The following is an 18,023-nucleotide window of genomic DNA, read 5'->3' as shown; positions in this document are numbered from 1 at the left end:
TGTTTCACGTACATGCACACCTATATAATTTTATATAGAATATTTCAAATGATTTATATATAAATAGGATTCTTTTTTATTAATTTATTTTATTAATATATATCATTTGCCCCAGGGGTACAGGTCTGTGAATCGCCAGGCTTACACACTTCACGTACTCACCGTAGCATATACCCTCCCCAATGTCCACAACCCCACCACCCTCTCCATACCCCACTCCCCCAGCTACCCTCAGCTTGTTTTGTGAAATTAAGAGTCTCCCTGGTTTATCTCCCTCCTGATCACATCTTGTTTTATTTTTTTCCTTCCCAACTCCCCAGACCCCTCACTCTGCCTCTCAAATTCCTCACATCAGGGAGATCATATGATCTTTGTCTTTCTCTGGCTGACTTATTTCGCTCAGCACAATATCCTCTAGTTCCATCCACATCATTGCAAATGGCAAGATTTCATTTCTTTTGATGGCTGCATAGTATTCCATTGTGTATATATACCACATCTTCTTTATCCATTCATCTGTTGATGGACATCTAGGTTCTTTCCATAGTTTGGCTATTGTAGACATTGCTGCTATAAACATTCGGGTACACGTGCCCCTTCGGATCACTATGTTTGTATCTTTAGGGTAAATACCCAGTAGTGCAATTGCTGGGTCATAGGGTAGTTCTATTTTCAACATTTTGAGGAACCTCCATGCTGTTTTCCAGAGTGGTTGCACCAGCTTGCATTCCCACCAACAGTGGAGGAGGGTTCCCCTTTCTCCGCATCCTCGCCAGCATCTGTCATTTCCTGACTTGTTAATTTTAGCCATTCTGACTGGTGTGAGGTGATATCTCATTGTGGTTTTGATTTGTATTTCCCTGATGCCGCTAACTCATTATTTCTAATGACTGCTTGATGTGATCTGACTGTGCCCTAATTTGTTCAGCATTCTTATATCGATAGACATTTACCTTGCTCTCATTTTTAAGGACTACAGTTAATATTCTTATTTACATAATATTAGGTCCTAAAAACTCATTTTCAAAGAATAGATTCCTAGTAGTGGGATCGCTGGTTGAATTGAAAATTTCAATAGATATTGCCAGATTGCTCAAACCATAACGGTTCATTTCCACTAATATAAGAGAGCACCTTCTTTTTTGGTCCACTTTTTCAGTTGGTTTAATTGCCTTCTTTTTTGTTGATTTGCAAGAGGTTTCATGTATTAGAAAAAGGAACCATTTATCTTTATTAAAATACATGTTTTAAAATCTATCATTTGTTTCTTGACTTTACCACCATTCTTTCCTTTTATAACTTATGGATTAAGACACTGTACCTTACTGTGTAGATTTTCTTCTTATTCTTTTTTGTGTCTGATATAAGATTTAGTTTTAATTTCTTCCCTGTGGAGACTGACTTGTGCCTGTACCACTTATTAAATGCATTCCTTTTCCCCATAGAATTGAAATATCACATTTGCTATATATTAAGTTTTTCCCCTATTTGTTAATTTTCACTAACTGAATATTAACTTGGCCTTTGTTGACTGAGACTGTGTTATGGCTTATTCCAGTGATAGATGCTTTTCTTTTTTCTTCTTGGGGAAGCATGGCTTGACAGTACTTCACCTTGCAGCCTGGTCTGGAAGTCTTGAGATCACGCTCATGCTCATTCGAGCTGGAGCAGACCAATGGGCCAAGAATGAGGTAGGTATGTAGGCCACACCAGGACATAGTTCGCACTGCCCCAGTGTGGGATGGGAAAGTCCTAAGATCACTGTGTAATTATGTCCCTCACCTTGGCTCACCTTGGCTCTCTTCAGGATGGAATGAATGCCCTCCACTTTGCAGCTCAGAGCAATAATGTACACATTGTGGAGTACCTCATTCAAGATCTGCACTTGAAGGACCTGGACCAGCCTGATGAGGTATATTTGCTATAGTAGGCCAGGTCCTATGCATACCCCCACCGAATTCCTCTTTCTCCCGACTCCTGCTGGAGCTGCCAAAGCAGCCAGCACAGACAGACCTGGTCCCGTAGCTAGCTCCTCCATCACTCTGAGATGGCAGAACAGATGAGAAGTGTTGGTGGTGGCCCTGGCATCTCATGTGAGAAGGGCAGGAAGCATTGAGCAAGCATCAGATTCTTTTTTCCCTTTCTGTTCCCTAATCCTGGCTGATTGTGGACAGTATCCTCCCTGTTTTGTATTCAGAATGTATGTTTGCATTTTACTCCATTATGTGTGGCCTTTTGGGAGTGTATTTGATCTAAGACTAATGCAGTAATGGGTCATGGAATATAATGCAGTGTTAACCATATTTGTGTACATTCTATTTCTTTTCTTTTCTTTTTTTTTTTTTTTTGAAGATTTAAAAAAATGTATTTATTTGACACAGAGAGAGAGACAGTGAGAGCAGGAACACAAGCAGGGGAGTGGGAGAGGGAGGAGCAGGATTCCCGCCCAGTAGGAAGCCTGATGCAGGGCTTGATCCCAGGACTCCAGAATCATGACCTGAGCTGAAGGCAGATGCTTAATGACTGAGCCACCCAGGCGCCCCTCTTTTTCTTTTCATAGGGAGGTATATACTAATAATAGCCACCACCTATTGAGTATTTATTAGTGTTCTAGGTATAGAGGAAAGCTATTTGCATACATTATTTCATTGAGAGGTCTAGGGCCTGGTGTATATGGATGCTTAACAAATCATTGCTGAATGAATGAATGATCTTGTTAATTCCCATAATCATATACAGAAAGATTTTGCTTATTTTTAAAGGTGATGAAATTGAGGCTCACAGAACCTCAGTACTTCGTCCAGTGTCCCCAAACTGGAAAGTGAAAGCTAGGATTTGAATTCAGGTCTAGCTGACCCCAGTCACCGTGCCATCCTGCTGTCCTGTCTCCCTTCTCAGATGACAGTGGGCATCCCCTATGTGCCAGGGACTTTTTCCTGGAATATCTTCTTCTAGGCTTTTCTCATAGGGGAGCATACCCTGTGAGGTTGACATTTTGATTTCAAATGGGACCTCCTTTTCACTGTGCCTAGAACATTATTCTCCATAAAATCTCTCCAGAAATTAAGCAGTAATGCCTCACTTTACCTCTTGTAAAAAATTTTCACATTCTTTTCTGACCTTAGTCTTTTTTTTTTTTAAAGATTTTATTTATTTATTTGACAGACAGAGATCACAAGCAGGCAGAGAAGAAGGCAGAGAGAGAGGAGGAAGCAGGTTCCCTGTTGAGCAGAGAGCCCGATGTGGGGCTTGATCCCAGGACCCTGGGATCATGCTTGAGCCAAAGGCAGAGGCTTTAACCCACTGAGCCACCCAGGTGCCCTGACCTTAGTCTTTTTAAAAAAGATTTTATTTATTGACAGAAAGAGAGAGAGAGGACAAGCAGGGTTAGCACAGCACACAGAAAGAGAAGCGGACTCTTTGCTGAGCAGAGAGCCCGATGTGGGGCTCCATCCCAGGACCCAGAGATTATGACCGGAGCTGAAGGTAGATGCTTAAGAGACTGAACCACCCAGGTGCCCCGACCTTAGTCTTAGCAACAATAATAATAACAACTATTTTCTTCAAATGAAGTCTATAAATTTGTTTTACTTCCTCAGAGTATGACTGAGCAACTGTACATTTACAACCTGGAGGAGACAGACTTGGGCTGTGGTCTGAGCATATATTAGCTATGAGCTTTAAGCAAGTTTTCCAACTGGTCAAAGCTACAGTGTGTAAAAGGGATGATTGGGGAGGGGGACTTCCATATAATTTTTTATCAGCAATACCTCTATGATTTCATATAGATGATTGATATTTCCTCAATTTTATGTAAAAAGGCCTCTGCCACTGAATTTCATTGTAAGCCATTCCACCACCCCTTTTCAGTCAGACACTGCCCCTAAGCTGTTTCCATGTAGCAATACTGAACAGCCACTGTTGGGATGTTTAAATGAGTTAATGATTGTAAAGCACTTAGCAAAGAGCCTGATACGTGGTAAGTGCTCACTAAATGGTAGTTATTATAACAATTATTATAGGATAAAATACACTGTCTGATATCCTCAAACTGATAATCATAGTCAAATAGCACCCAGTGACAAAGGAAGTTAGATCATTCGGTTTGATTGATGTTAAGTAGGGATGTGAATGAATTCCACTCAGTTCAATTTAGCAGATGTTTGTTGAAGGCATATTATCTAGGAGACACATGACAGTCTTCCCTTTCAGTGGGCGCTGGCTGATTTCACAGAAGACAGCGTGTGTGGGGAGGATCACGGAGGCTGAAGGGACTCAAAACCAAAGCAGGGTTCTGAGAAGTCTCAGCCATGTCTGCAGCTTCTGGCCAGCAACCTTCTTGGCTACCATCTCTTTAGCTGGCTCTGGAGTTGTCCTGTTCCCACCCCTCTTCCTCCTCCCCTGTCTGTTGGGAAAAAGGCAGAGGAGCCCTGGCAGCAGACAGTGCAGATATGTCCAGCTGGGAGATGTTAAAATTAAGATGGATTCAGAGACATATGAGGAATGAGAAAATAATGAGTCCCCTGGCTCATTTAGTGAGAGAAGATCTCTGAGTCCAATTTTAGTTCTGTAAGAAACCTAGGTGGATCAATGGAATAGACAAAGTCTACTCTTTTTCTGAGATCTGTGAGTGGGTCAAGGGTGTTGGCAAAACCCAGTAGGACCTGGGATCAGGAGCTCAGGTGTATTAATTCATCATTAGATTTTTCTGTGTTTGCTTTAAAGTATTGTGGAGCTCACTGAATGCATTTGATAGAAATGACTGCTTTGCCTTCACAGCTGACCCTCTCGCATACTTTCTTATCTGCAGAAAGTGACTGAGAGCCTGCTAACCTGACCAGCATGGGTAAAATTCTCTTTAGCCCAGAGGGGACTTCAAAAGCTAGCAAGGAAAGCCTTGCGAGGAGGAGGTCTTTATTAATAAAAGAGATTTAGGGGCGCCTGGGTGGCTCAGTGGGTTAAAGCCTCTGCCTTCGGCTCAGGTCATGATCCCAGGGTCCTGGGATCGAGCCCCACATTGGGCTCTCTGCTCCATGGGGAGCCTGCTTCCTCCTCTCTCTCTGCCTGCCTCTCTGGCTAGTTGTGATTTCTCTCTGTCAAATAAATAAAATATTAAAAAAATAATAAAAAGAAATAAAAGAGATTTAACTAGGAGAATGTGGGTGGGGATGGGAGAGATGGAAGACACTGGAAAATATTTTGAGGTTTCTTCCAGCTCCATGGCCTCTCCAAGGGAGAGGGATTAGAGCAGCCAAGAGAAGTTTTTGGTAAAGCAGTGATGTTTTGAGTCTACATGCAAACTTCCATCTAGTGGTCAAAAATAAGTACTCACAATGTTTAGGGTGGAGCAGGGGCAGAGAAAGGAATGGCCTTAGAGTATATGAATACTTGTTGGATATTTATAGAGTTTGGTGGTACACTGTTAGGTTGGTTTCAGCTGTAGACTTAACGGAACTTCCACTGGTTCAAAGGAATCTTTATAGGGAGTCTTTAGAGATCAAAATGCAAAGAAGCTTCCTTTTTTGGAGGGTTGGGAATAATGAGCATGAGGGGATTTGGGAAGGCATACCTTCTTATGTGGACCTGAGACCAGTATTTAAGGGCTCCAGTATGCAAGGGGAGAACTCACTCCACCCTCTCTAGTTCTGTGACTGCATATTTAACACACTGCTCCTGCAGCACTTTTTTTAAAAAACAGATTTTATTTATTTATATGAGAGAAAGAGACAGCCTGAGAGAGACAACGTAAGCCAGGGGAGGGCAGAGGTAGGTAGTGGTGGGCAGAGGGAGAGGGAGAAGCAGGTTGTGGGATTCAATCCCAGGACCCTGAGATCATGACTTGAGCCAAAGGCAGACACTTAACCGACTGAGCCACTCAGGCATTCCTCCTTCAACAGTTTTTAATTCATAGTAACATTCTTTTTTCCCTCTCAAATCTCTCATTATTAAGCAAACTGCTGGTTTTTTCCTTCTGCCTGGGTTCTGGTTGTGGGTCCCAGAGTAAGGGGAAATGTTGTGGGGAATAGACCTGCACATAGGGCACTGGGGGGCTTTGTGCTGGGTTCTCCCTGGCCTCCTCTCAGAGGCTCTCCTTTCTCCATCTCTGGTATCATGTGGGAAAGGATGGTCAGTTTGATCTCTGGGTGGTCATTTAATGGCTGTTTATGAAATTTTTGCTAAATTTGTTAACTTGTCAAATTTGATAACCCTGCTAATAAACTGAAAAATGAAAAATAATTTCTAATAAACAATGGCAACCTCTCAGACTTTTTCACATGCAAACAACTTAAATGCATTGAATCAAAACATGTTAGGTTAAATAGACATTGTGTTAATCAAGGAAAAAAGCAACAGGAATTCTGGTCCCTCCTTATTTTCATTAATTAGGAAAGGGTATTGGGATCCTGAGCTGGGAAGGCATTGTGGTTTCTCTGAAACTGGAGCTCTGATGCCAGGTTCCACTGTCCTGGCTGGAAGGTCTTCCCGCCTTGCAGGTGAGAATCAGTCCTGGGGGATTCAAATGGATAGAGGCCAACTTGAATAGCATTTTAGAAGAGTTTGGAGGTTAAAAAAGGAAATAAGACGTGGAAAGAAACTTTTTAAAAATTATTTTTAGAGTTCTTGTTATTTTTCCTAATGATATGTGCTAAGATAGGAGAAAGATTGATAGCTCATTTTGCTCTCACTTCAGCTTTATGTTGCCTTCTGGTATGTTTCTAAGGTACAGATTACTTTAAATGCCCTTATTTTGTGTAATTTGGCTATCATATTTTTTTCTTGATGATAATATTTTTAAAGGGCATCCGAAGTTTAAAGTAATAGTTGTTTTCTTGGTGAGGAAAAATATTTCATCTGTGATAACCTTCTATTTCTTAACCACACTGGGCTTTCTTTGGGGGCGGGTCCTCTGTTACATAGTTTAGCCATGCAGAAATTCAGGTCTTTATAGCAGCTAAGGGTAAGAGTAAGCCATTTTATTCAATTTTTTAAAAGATTTTATTTATTTATTTGAGAGAGACAGCGTGCATAAGGGTAGGAGCGGGGGAGGGTCAGAGGGAGAAGCAGGGCTTGATCCCAGGACCCTGGAATCAAGACCCGAGCGAGCCCAAGGCAGATCTTTAACCAACTGAAACAGCCAGGTGCCCCAAAAGTGAAGCCATTTTAAAGTTGAATAGATCCCTGGTACTTCTAGTAGTATTTATCCCCAAACTGCTAGCTATGTATTAGACTGCTTTTTGTTATGAGTGATAAAAATCCAGTTTAATCTAGATTAAGCAATAGACGTAATTTATTTATTGCGCACTGAAGAGTTTGAGGGTATATCTGAATGGTTTTGGGCACAGCTGGATCCAGCTCCTTTTTTTTCCCCCTTCGTTAACTCTCTGTTGTCTCTGTGTTGGCATTATTGATAGATACGCTCTCCACATGATGGGAAAGCTGGCTTCTACCAGTTTAAAGATATTCTTATGGATATTCTTTTTTTTTTTTTTAAGATTTTATTTATTTGACAGAGAGAGATACAAGTAGATAGAGAGGCAGGCAGAGAGAGAGAAAGAGGAAAGCAGGCTCCCTGCTGAGCAGAGAGCCGGATGCGGGACTTGATCCCAGGACCCTGAGATCATGACCTGAGCCGAAGGCAGCGGCTTAACCCACTTAAAAATATTTTATTTATTTATTTGGGAGAGAGAGCGTGCATGTGTTCATGAGTGGGGGGAAGGGTAGAGAGGGAAAGAATCTCAAGCAGACTCCCTGTTGAGTGCTGCGCCCATGACCTAGAGATCATGACTTGAGTTGAAACCAAGTCAGACCTTAACTGACTGAGCCACCCAGGAGCCCCTTTTATGGATATTCTTATAGATTTTGATTCATAAGAAAGAAAATTCCTCTCATCAAATGTTCATGTTCTGAATTTCAGGAAGAGCTCTGTTTGGCCTACTTGAATCATCTGCCCAATCCTGAACCAATCACAGTGACCAGCCTGGGTTAAGTGGTCACTTCATGGGGCATTTAAAGCCTGGCAGTTGACAGCACTAAATGGATAAATGGCAGAGTATATGTGTGTATAACTGGGGAAGTTCTCTACAGGAAAATGAAGCTGCTGTTATTAGAAGAAAGGAACAGAGATACAAAATCAACAGATGTCTACTCTAGGACACAATCCCCCCATGTATTATTTATGGTCTCTGTGGGTAAAGGGCCAACAAAACCTCTTTTGCTTCTGCGTGAAAATTTAAACTTTGGTTAGCTTTCTGGCCCTGTGTCACTGCAAATAAGGTAGGTATTGCTTATGATAAAAATGACCCCTAATTAGCAAATAGCATTTGGACTTGGAGGAACTACAGATGATCTATGAACCCCAGATGGGGGCTCCATACTGTAGACTTCTCTGAGGGTAGTACCTTTTGTAACGAACTGGGCATGTCCCTTGTGGGGACCTGGAAGCTATGCTTGAGGAGTTGTTACAGGGGATATCTGTTCCTGTAGGGCACCAGCCTTCTAAGCCAAGGTGGCTCCAGTACCTGCCCAGTGTGAATTTGTCACCTTGCAACTGAGATGTCCCCTGGGGCCTCAAAGCCAACAGCTGGACAGCTGTGTGGGACATGGTATGAAGAGGAAGAGCTGACACTGGCAAGCTTTGGTTTGTGTCCCACATCTTGAGAGTAGACTGGTATCAGGTGTGGCCTGTGATAATCCTGTGATTCTGAAATGTTTAGTTGAAGCCAAAGAGACCCTCTGGTGGACATTAAATTCATTCTGATGATCCTTGGGGTAGGGGGGTGGTTTAAGGAAGCCCTGCTAGTGAAAGGCAAGAGAAGCTCAATTCCAACTACTTAAAGGAAAAAAAAGTGGACGTGATTGACTCACTCACACATGTCGTGCACATGTAACTTCAGGTATGTCTGATTCCAGCAGCGCCGATGATGTCAGCCGGGCTCTTGTCTCTTTTTCTGTTTTTCATCTGTGCTGGCTTCATTCTTAGGCGGGTTCTCCTTGTCAGGTGACAAAGAGGGTCAATGATGGCTTAGCCGATGACTCTAGACTAGATACACATAGAATGTGCCAGAAAAATATCCCACAGTTGACTCTGAGTGGTCTGGCCAGGCATGTGACCAACCCTGACCCAAACAGTGTGACTAAGGGATAGATGGTGGAAAAAGTAGGAGCCTTTGATTAACAGTGCTGTAAAAACAGGGCATAGGCTCCCAGTGGGAGAGATGGTGGGCAGGAAATGTCACCACCCTTGCGCTTTTCTCCTGTTCCGTGCCTTAGTGAATTTAAAAGGCCTTCTTCCTCCATTTCTTGTCGCCTCCTTCCCCATCCACAAATACACACTCATGCTGAATTATATACTCCCATATATCACCAGCACTCAGTTACTGCATTTCATTTTAATTACTTGCTCATGTTTTCATCTTCCCTGTTGGACTCTGAGCTTCTTGAGGATGGGGCAGTGTATTTTTCATCTTGGCCACTCTGTTGCTGAGCACAATATCTGGCATACTCGTGGATGCTCAATAATTGTGGAATAAATAAGTAAATAACTTATAAGGGTATGTGACTAAATGTTTTCATGTAGTATGTAATTGTCTCTCACACACCCTTTCTTGTGATTTTTTAAAATACGAACTTTTATCCATTGTCACTATTTGCAGATATTTGTATAAGCCAGACACAATAATTTTTGATTTGTCATTTCCAAAATGTTGTTCAGAGCTCAAGACTAAATTCTGTTTTTCGATTAGGTGTCTAATAACTTGCAGAAAATCAGAAAACTAGGGGTCCAAGCAATCTGTTTCTTTCTTTCTTTTTTTTTTTTTTAAATTGTGCTTCCTTAGTAAATTCCTGAGAATGAGGATGAGAGCCAAGCCTTCTGGGGTTGAAGATTGGGGATGTAGACCTCATTGGCAAACGTGTTTGGCTCAAGAATAGTGAATTAGGTGAACTTTTTGGTACTACTTTGTTTTTTCCAGATTCTATAAATGCATGAATACAGAGTTCCATAGGACGGATCCTTCTAGACATTTTTTTTGTTGCCATTATTATTTCAGCATTTTCCTTCCCTTTTTCCCCAGTTAATGGGGAATCATGTGTTCTTTGTTTCAAATTAACAGTCTCTATGATCTTTTCATAACCCTGCATTAGCAGGGGATCAGATAACAAATCTCAGGTTTAGAAATATTCTTACAAAGAGGCTTGAATCTTATTTCCCACATTTCAAACATCTTGCTAAGCTTTTGGTTAATAACACACCAAGCCAATTTGTGAGTGTTTTCTTTAATTGAAGAAAATATTTCAGCCTCCATCTTGCTGCCCCAACTTCCTTTTCCTTCTTTTAAATATCTGGAATTAAAGGGGCACCTGGTGGCTCAGTCAGTTAAATGCCTGACTCTTGGTTTTGGCTCAGGTCATGATGTCAGGGTTGTGAGACTCAGCCCCACGTTGAGCCCTGCCGTGAGCCTTCAGTAGGGCTCCATGCTCAGCACACAGTCTGCTTGAGATTGTCTCTCCCTCTCCCTCCGCCTCTGCCCTTCCACCCTCCCACGTCTATGTGTGTGTGTGTGTGTGTGTGTGTGTGTGTGTGTGTGTGTGTGCTTTCTCGCTCAGATAAATAAATAGCATCTTTTTTTTTTTTAAAGATTTTATTTATTTATTTGACAGACAGAACAAGAGAGGGAACACAAGCAGGGGGGATGGAAGAGGGAGATACAGGCCTCCCACTGAGCAGGGAGCCTGACATGGGGCTCGATCCTAGGACATTGGGATCACTACCTGAGCTGAAGGCAGACGCTTAACAACTGAGCCACCCAAACATTTTTTTGTTTGGTGCATCGCACATTTTTTTTTTATTTTTTTAAAAATTTTTTTAGAAGCTAAACTTGAGTTCAGATTTTATTTCAGAGTCCACTATTTATTTTATTTGATATTTTTTTCCATTTTATTTATTTTTTCAGCGTAACAGTATTCATTGTTTTTACACAACACCCAGTGCTCCATGCAAAACGTGCCCTCTCTATTACCCACCACCTGTTCCCCCAACCTCCCACCCTGACCCTTCAAAACCCTCAGGTTTTTTTCAGAGTCCATAGTCTCTTATGGTTCGCCTCCCCTTCCAAAAATTTTTTTAAAATAAACATATAATGTATTTTTATCCCCAGGGGTACAGGTCTGTGAATCGCCAGGTTTACACACTTCACAGCACTCACGATAGCACATACCCTCCCCAATGTCCATAGCCCCCTCCCCCTCTCCCAATCCCACCTCCCCCCAGCAATCCCCAGTTTGTTTTGTGAGATTAAGAGTCATTTATGGTTTGTCTCCCTCCCACACATTTTTATCAGTAAGGCAAGGCTTAGTGTGTGATGTGCAAGTACCTGAGACAGGTCACCTAATTGCTTCTCTTTGTTAAGAGTTGAACAACAGAACTATTCAACAAACACAGAAAGTTGCTAAAAATCCTACGGGAATCTTGTTGTCTGGCTCTGAATTGGCACTTCCCCAGGTGCTTGGGAGGAACACCTGTGAACAGTACTTTTCTGTCCCCTAAAAATGATTCTGTGCTGATGGGAAGTTCCCACAGTTTTGGGCAATGACTCAGAACTGGAGCTGGTTGGGACTTACAGGGATTGTTACTGCCTAGGAAGGGCCTAAATGCTACAACCAGAAGCACCATCTTGGCCTTGTAACTATCAAAATGCTGTCCATTCTGTCAGTAGTCTTTCTTGTTCAATAAATGTGTAATAAACACTGGAGGTTTGTGATTGATTTTCAGAAAGGAAGAAAACCATTTCTTTGGGCAGCTGAGAAGGGCCATCCTGAAATGATAGAAAAACTTATCTTCCTTAATCTACATACTTCAGAAAAGGACAAGGTGAGTGGGAATTTTATTTCTTTGCTGAGAACAAGAGAAAGGAGAGTGACACCTGGTATATAGATTTGGTGATGGCATTTTGGTCGGGAATGTTCAGTTGTTCAGTTTGTTCAATTGCTGCTACAGTCAGAGTATGGAATATCCAAATGAAATGAACCTACTTTTGCAGTGGGCCAAACAGATTGCTAATTTTCACCCCATAACTGTTTGTGACATCAATAGACTACATGGATTTTTCCGCTGTTAATTCCAGTTTCCTCTTTTCTTCTCCTGACGTCTGCTAGAGACTCAGTGTTACCTCCCTGGGGAGCGAAACTGTAATGGACACCCATATCTTTCTGCATATCTTTGATTATTAAGAGGAATTCGTACACACACTTGGGATTGGGGGTCAAAAGTTCTGCACGCTAAATCGTTTGGTACCTTCACATAGGTCATATGGGCTTGCTTCTGTTATTTCACTTTTGTTAGCAAATTAACAGCAAGGATAGAACAAGAAGTATGGATGGTTTTTCCCTACTGGTTCAAACAGCTATATCTTTACATTTGAAACTTTAAAAAATTGTAAATTTCACTTGACACTGTGGATAATATGACCCGCACTCTGGACTGCAGCTTTAATTAAAATGAAACCTCTCATAAGTCCCATTGCAACCCTGAGCATTGGAAGGCCATGTTTCTCAGTGCCCTGAACTCTGTCATGAATTTGTCTCTTTTGCAGGAGGGGAATGCTGCCCTGCATCTTGCAGCAAAGCATGGTCACAGTCCTGCAGTCAGGGTGCTGCTAACCCAATGGCAAGAAACAAATGAGATCAATGAGGTATGTGAAGGTGCTCATTACAAATGAACACAAGACTCGAAAGTAGAAGGCGGGGGAGGAATGACTTTCATGGGAGGGAAACAAAGAGGTTAGTGCTACAGAGTGTAAAACGTCATGCTGAAAAGTCCCTTCTTTTTTCTTTTTTTCTTTTTTTTTTTTTTTAAGATTTATTTATTTGACAGATAGAGATTACAAGTAGGCAGAGAGGCAGGCAGAGAGAGAGAGAGGAGGAAGCAGGCTCCCAGCCAAGCAGAGAGCCCGATGCGGGGCTCGATCCCAGGACCCTGGGATCATGACCCGAGCTGAAGGCAGAGGCTTTAACCCGCTGAGCCACCCAGGCGCCCCCCTTCTTTTTTCTTTAAAGTATGCTAGCATGTCATTTTTTTTTCTTTTATGTTATGTTAATCACCATACAATACCTCGTTAGTTTTTGATGTAGTCTTCCATGATTCATTGTGTGTAACTCCCAGTGCTCCATGCAATCCAGACCCTTCTGAATACCTGTCACCAGGCTTGTTAATCCATTCATTTATTTACCTATTACCTTAAAAATATTTAGTATGTAATTTATGCTAGGTAATGTATTTTTATTTTGGGAGCCTACAGGGTGAGGGGCGCCTGGGTGGCTCAGTGGGTTAAGCCTCTGCCTTGGGCTCAGGTCATGATCTCGGGGTCCTGGGATTGAGCCCCATATCGGGCTCTCTGCTTGGTGGGGAGCCTGCTTCCCTCTCTCTCTCTGCCTGTCTCTCTGCCTACTTGTGATCTCTCTCTCTGTGTGTGTCAAATAAATAAATAAAATATTTTAAAATAAAAAAAAGAAGAAGGCTACAAGGCGAGAAAGGCATGCAAAAAGGTCAGAGCTGAGAGGGTCAAGGTAGAAATAAAGAAGGGCTGTGCTCCCATGGGGAGGGCTTGGCTTTGACTTGTAGACAGTAGAGACTTTGCCAGGTTCTAAGCAGCAAAGAGAGATGGGCTCCATTTTATGTATAGGCCTGTGAATGTCACAGTGGTTTAAAGGGGGCTTGGTGCCTGGAGAGCCTGGAGGTGGGGACACGCAGTCAGGGGATGCTGCAAATTGCTGAATCAAGAGCTATGGAGAAAACTTGCCTCCAGTGCACTCACAAGGAGCAGATAGGATGAATTGATAGGGGGAGACAGAAGCCACAGGCTTTGTGACTCGAGATCGAGAGAGGGAAGCCTTTTTGATGCCCTTTTGCCAGTTTGGACACCTGGGAAGGTGGAGTGCCCTCCCCTGAGCAGGTGCAGAGCAGGTGAGTGAGATCAGTAATAAAGATTTTGGAGGAGGTTACTCTGAGGCACCAGGAGGGTGCAGGCACATTCAGGTGGAGAGCAGTGGGGAGATGGAAACTCTCTGGGGTTCTGTGGAAGGCAGGGGGATGGGAACTGAGTGCAGTCTTGGGTGGAGAAGCTATGGCTGTGAAGGCAGATTTGTGAGTCATCTGCTCTAGATGGTTACTTTTGACCTTTGGGTCAGTGACTTCTACACTGGCTCTTGGGAAACTCAAATGAATGGAGTCCTCTTGGACTTCACAGTTTAATGTTCTGATAACTTCTAAACTTGGTACTTCTCTGAGCTATACTGTAAGAAGTAATACAGTCTTTTAACTTAAGGCACCAGTGATTGTAAAGTGTATTATTATTTTATGTAACACTAAGAAAAAAATAATGGTGCCACTTAAACCATGACACAAACATGCTTTTTTGTCCCAGAATAGTTTATACTTACTGAAAGAGTTTTTTAGACTTTTATATTAGATTTTATTATATATATATATATAAAGGAACAAATAAGCAAGATAAGTTGGTTCCTAAACTTCACACTGAGCTCGATTGTTCTAAATCACTTTCTTACTCAGAGAATCTTGATGTCTTTGTTTTTCTGAACAAAGTAATATCCTCTTTGCCTTCAGAGGTTCTTGTGACACAGTATTTCTTTAAAGAGTCTCCTGCTATGACTTCTGAGGTTTTCTTCCAAGTCGACACCCATTCTGATATAATGTATGCCTCAAGCAGTGACAACAATATCACATCTACTACCTGATTGAGATTATGAGATGCATCCTGATCTCAGATACATTAAACCAAGGTGGTACTTAGAGTTGGTGGCTTATGACCATAAAAGTACCAACTGCAGGCAACATAATGAAAATGGAAGGGTTTGAAAATGAGCCTCTGTGATGCCCGGCCAAGTCGGTGTTCCTTTTGGACCAGAGAAGCCCACCAGGCTAGTCCCTTGCATCCATTGACTTACACACCAACGATGAAAACCAGGGCACTGACTGTGTGGGTCAGGTCCTGGCTCCATCAGTCTTCTAGAAAGGTAATGATGGGCTTAGTCCTTAGCCCCTCTTGGCCTCAGTGTTGTCAAATAGGCTTCTAAGGCCATAGTGAGGTTTAAATGGGAAAACAGTGTCACACACATAGCACTGGGAATAGTGCCTAGCGCATGTTTGTAAGGTACAACAATGGTATCTGTTGTCATCATTGGTGTGGTATAGGTGCAGTATATGAATTTGTACCAGTGGTATATATTGCTATTATCCTCATTTTATTCTCTTCAAGTTACTGGGGGAAGTTAAGCCAAGCTTTCACTTGAGGATCATGGACAAAAATAGAGCCTTCCTTTGTTTACTTTTGTGAGTCTTTTCTCACAGTCTGGCATAATGATGACCAGGCTTAATTGGTGTAAATTATTTAAAGAAAATCCCAGGAAATTGGTCTTCCTGAATAAAAGTTATGAATGATGGTGAGACACTTAAAAAAAAAAATCGCCAAGGGTAAATCTTAGGTGTGACTGGCCTTCACAAATCAATGTAGAGATCAAGACCTATAGTCACAGGATTTTTTTTTAAAGATTTTTTTTGTGTATTTGACACAGAAAAAGAAGGGGAGGCACAAGCAGGGGGATGGCAGGCAGAGGAAGAAGCAGACTCCCTGCTGAGCAGGGAGCACGACACGGGGCTTGATCCAGGGACACAGAGCTTGATCCCATGACCCTGGGATCATGACCCAAGCTGAAGGCAGAAGCTTAACCATCTGAGCCACCCAGACACCCCCTGTAGTCACAGGATTTAATTGAAAGTCTTAGTCATGTTTGTCCTCTTCTGTTTTAATACTTTACCACTGGAATGTGTGCACTTGGATTTCTTCCACCTTTTAGCTATTTTTGAATTAGGGCACATTGGAGAGAGCTCATAAAGCCCAACAAACTATAATCGCAGATTATGATAGGTTTCATCTGCATAGAATAATGACTAGTGATAATATTAGCCTTTTGGATAAGGCCCATAGTATTCATACAATCTTGGGCTGCCTGTGTTTCCTGTTGTAAACTGTTGCCAGACCAGTTGGAGTGACTCCAGAGGAGTTGTCTCTAAGCAGTCTTGGTAGCAAACTCCTATCTATAAGGAAAGTTTGGGTGTGTATCTGTCACACATACATTTATAATTAAATTAATACATTACAAAGCATAAGCCAGAAATATACATTTAAAATTTTTAATATAAAAATAAACATGAATAGTAGTTCTTGTATTTTCTCCACACTGAAATGATTATTTTAGAGATACTGTATATATCTTCCTTCCATTTTCTTTGTGTTCCTATGCATATATATTTTTATTGGCTGCCCAGAGTTCATTTGACTCTTCAGTTCTTGGACATTTACTTTAATTTCATTTTCCTTTTCTTAAAAATAATGTTGTTGCAAACCTCTTTGTATAAAAACCATAGTCTGAATTCCTCACTATTTCCTTTGGGTATATTCTTAGAAATAGGATTGTTGGGTCAAAGGTAGGAATGTTTATTAGACTCCTGATATGTTAAAGATGTGAATTCTTTCCTTTACATTTTTTTGCTAATGCCTTTCCCACTGAGGTTTGCCATTTGGCATCCATTTTCCTGGAAAATGAGAAGGCCTCTTGTGGGGGAGAAATTCCTCTGTAACAGATGGCTGTCCCAGGCACTCAGGTAAAGCAGCATGGATACAATTTTTCCATCCGTTTGAGATGGGGACATTGGTTCCATGCTCTTGCATCCCTCTTGACATGATTGTTCATACCTAATTAGCTATGAGTAAAACCTTCTGAATTAACCTAATGCATTTGTTAGAATAATACCCAAGGGGGGAAATGGTTAGGGAATGGGAAGGAATTCTGCATTTCTTCCCAATATTTTTAGGAAAGAATCTTCATGAGGAGAGGGAAATATCCATGTACCATGTGATACCAGTTCCTTTCTTTCTTTCTGTGTTTTGACCTAAACTAAAGTCTCACTTTGTCCTAATAGCTTTTATCATAATGAATTTCAGGAAACCTAATTACTAGAAAGAGTATTACTGTGTATTTTCTTTAAAGGACACATGACAGCTTAAATCAGTTTTAAACATTAAGGCCTTCTTGGTACAAATGTGTGCCATTTGTGTCTATATATCTATTTTTATGAGTTACACACTGCATTGTAATTCATATTTCTGTGATTATCTTGCTTGCTGGGCTGTTCCCTTCTTGTGGGCAGGGTTTGTATCTATTCATCTTCCTAATCATAGTACCTTTGTGAGACAGGCGTAAGTGTCTAGTAAATATTTGCTAGATAAATTAATAAAGATAAGAGTCTCAATGGTGGTTAGAAATCTTGAAAAGAGGCATAACAGGACAGATAAGGGTACAGGCTTTGGAACCAAACAGCTGAATTTGTGTACTAGACTTGTCAGTTTTCAGCTAAGGCTTAGTTTCCCTTTCTGTAAAATGGGGGTAATATTAATCCTGACCTCACAAAGTTGTGCTTTTAACTCTGCCAAGGCATATAGTCTTGTAATATAAGTTGGCATATAGAAACTTAATCAATGCTATCCAATAAGATTAATGCATAAAAGGTATAGAGAAAGCATGCTGTTTCTCAAGGAATTTCATTCCATTTCAAAGGGCAATTAATTTTAATTTTTTTTCCTTTTTTTAGAATGGAGAAACACCATTTTTTCTGGCTGTTAAAGGAGGTTATGAAGAATGCAGCAAAGTGCTTCTGGCAGCAGGAAGTAATGTCAACATCCCAAACAAAGTATGTGCACCATGCCACGTTCACTCACACTATGGTGGGGGACTCAGAATGTTCTTTGGTTAATCTAGTCCTGAACAGATCCACTCACTAGGCTTTTGTAGAATTGATATTTATAATTTGCTTTGTTTGGGGTAAGAATTAATGATTTACCTCTGGTATTCCCCTAATTATTGTCTCCTTGAAAGCATTGCCATTCTTCCTATTTATTGGGGATGGAATAATTGAAAACAGGGGCAAAAGGAGCAGACAGTTGTTAGTC

The 18,023-nt window shown here is 41.4% G+C and overlaps 1 protein-coding gene across 1 annotated transcript in view; it reads left to right on the top strand.

The window, feature by feature from the left end:
- Nucleotides 1–18,023, top strand: part of ANKDD1B (ankyrin repeat and death domain containing 1B) — a 65,249-nt gene that overhangs the window by 22,252 nt on the left and 24,974 nt on the right. Inside the window, exons 4-8 of the mRNA XM_046000497.1 lie at nucleotides 1,593–1,691; nucleotides 1,808–1,912; nucleotides 11,771–11,869; nucleotides 12,591–12,689; nucleotides 17,666–17,764. Coding sequence (XP_045856453.1) covers nucleotides 1,593–1,691; nucleotides 1,808–1,912; nucleotides 11,771–11,869; nucleotides 12,591–12,689; nucleotides 17,666–17,764 — 501 coding nt within the window. The remainder of the gene's footprint in view (nucleotides 1–1,592; nucleotides 1,692–1,807; nucleotides 1,913–11,770; nucleotides 11,870–12,590; nucleotides 12,690–17,665; nucleotides 17,765–18,023) is intronic.

This window comes from Meles meles, chromosome 3 (genome assembly GCF_922984935.1).
Source record: "Meles meles chromosome 3, mMelMel3.1 paternal haplotype, whole genome shotgun sequence".
Classification (NCBI taxonomy): Eukaryota; Metazoa; Chordata; class Mammalia; order Carnivora; family Mustelidae; genus Meles; species Meles meles.
The sequence above is the reverse complement of the archived record's forward strand: the minus strand, read 5'-3'. Positions and strand labels throughout refer to the sequence as shown.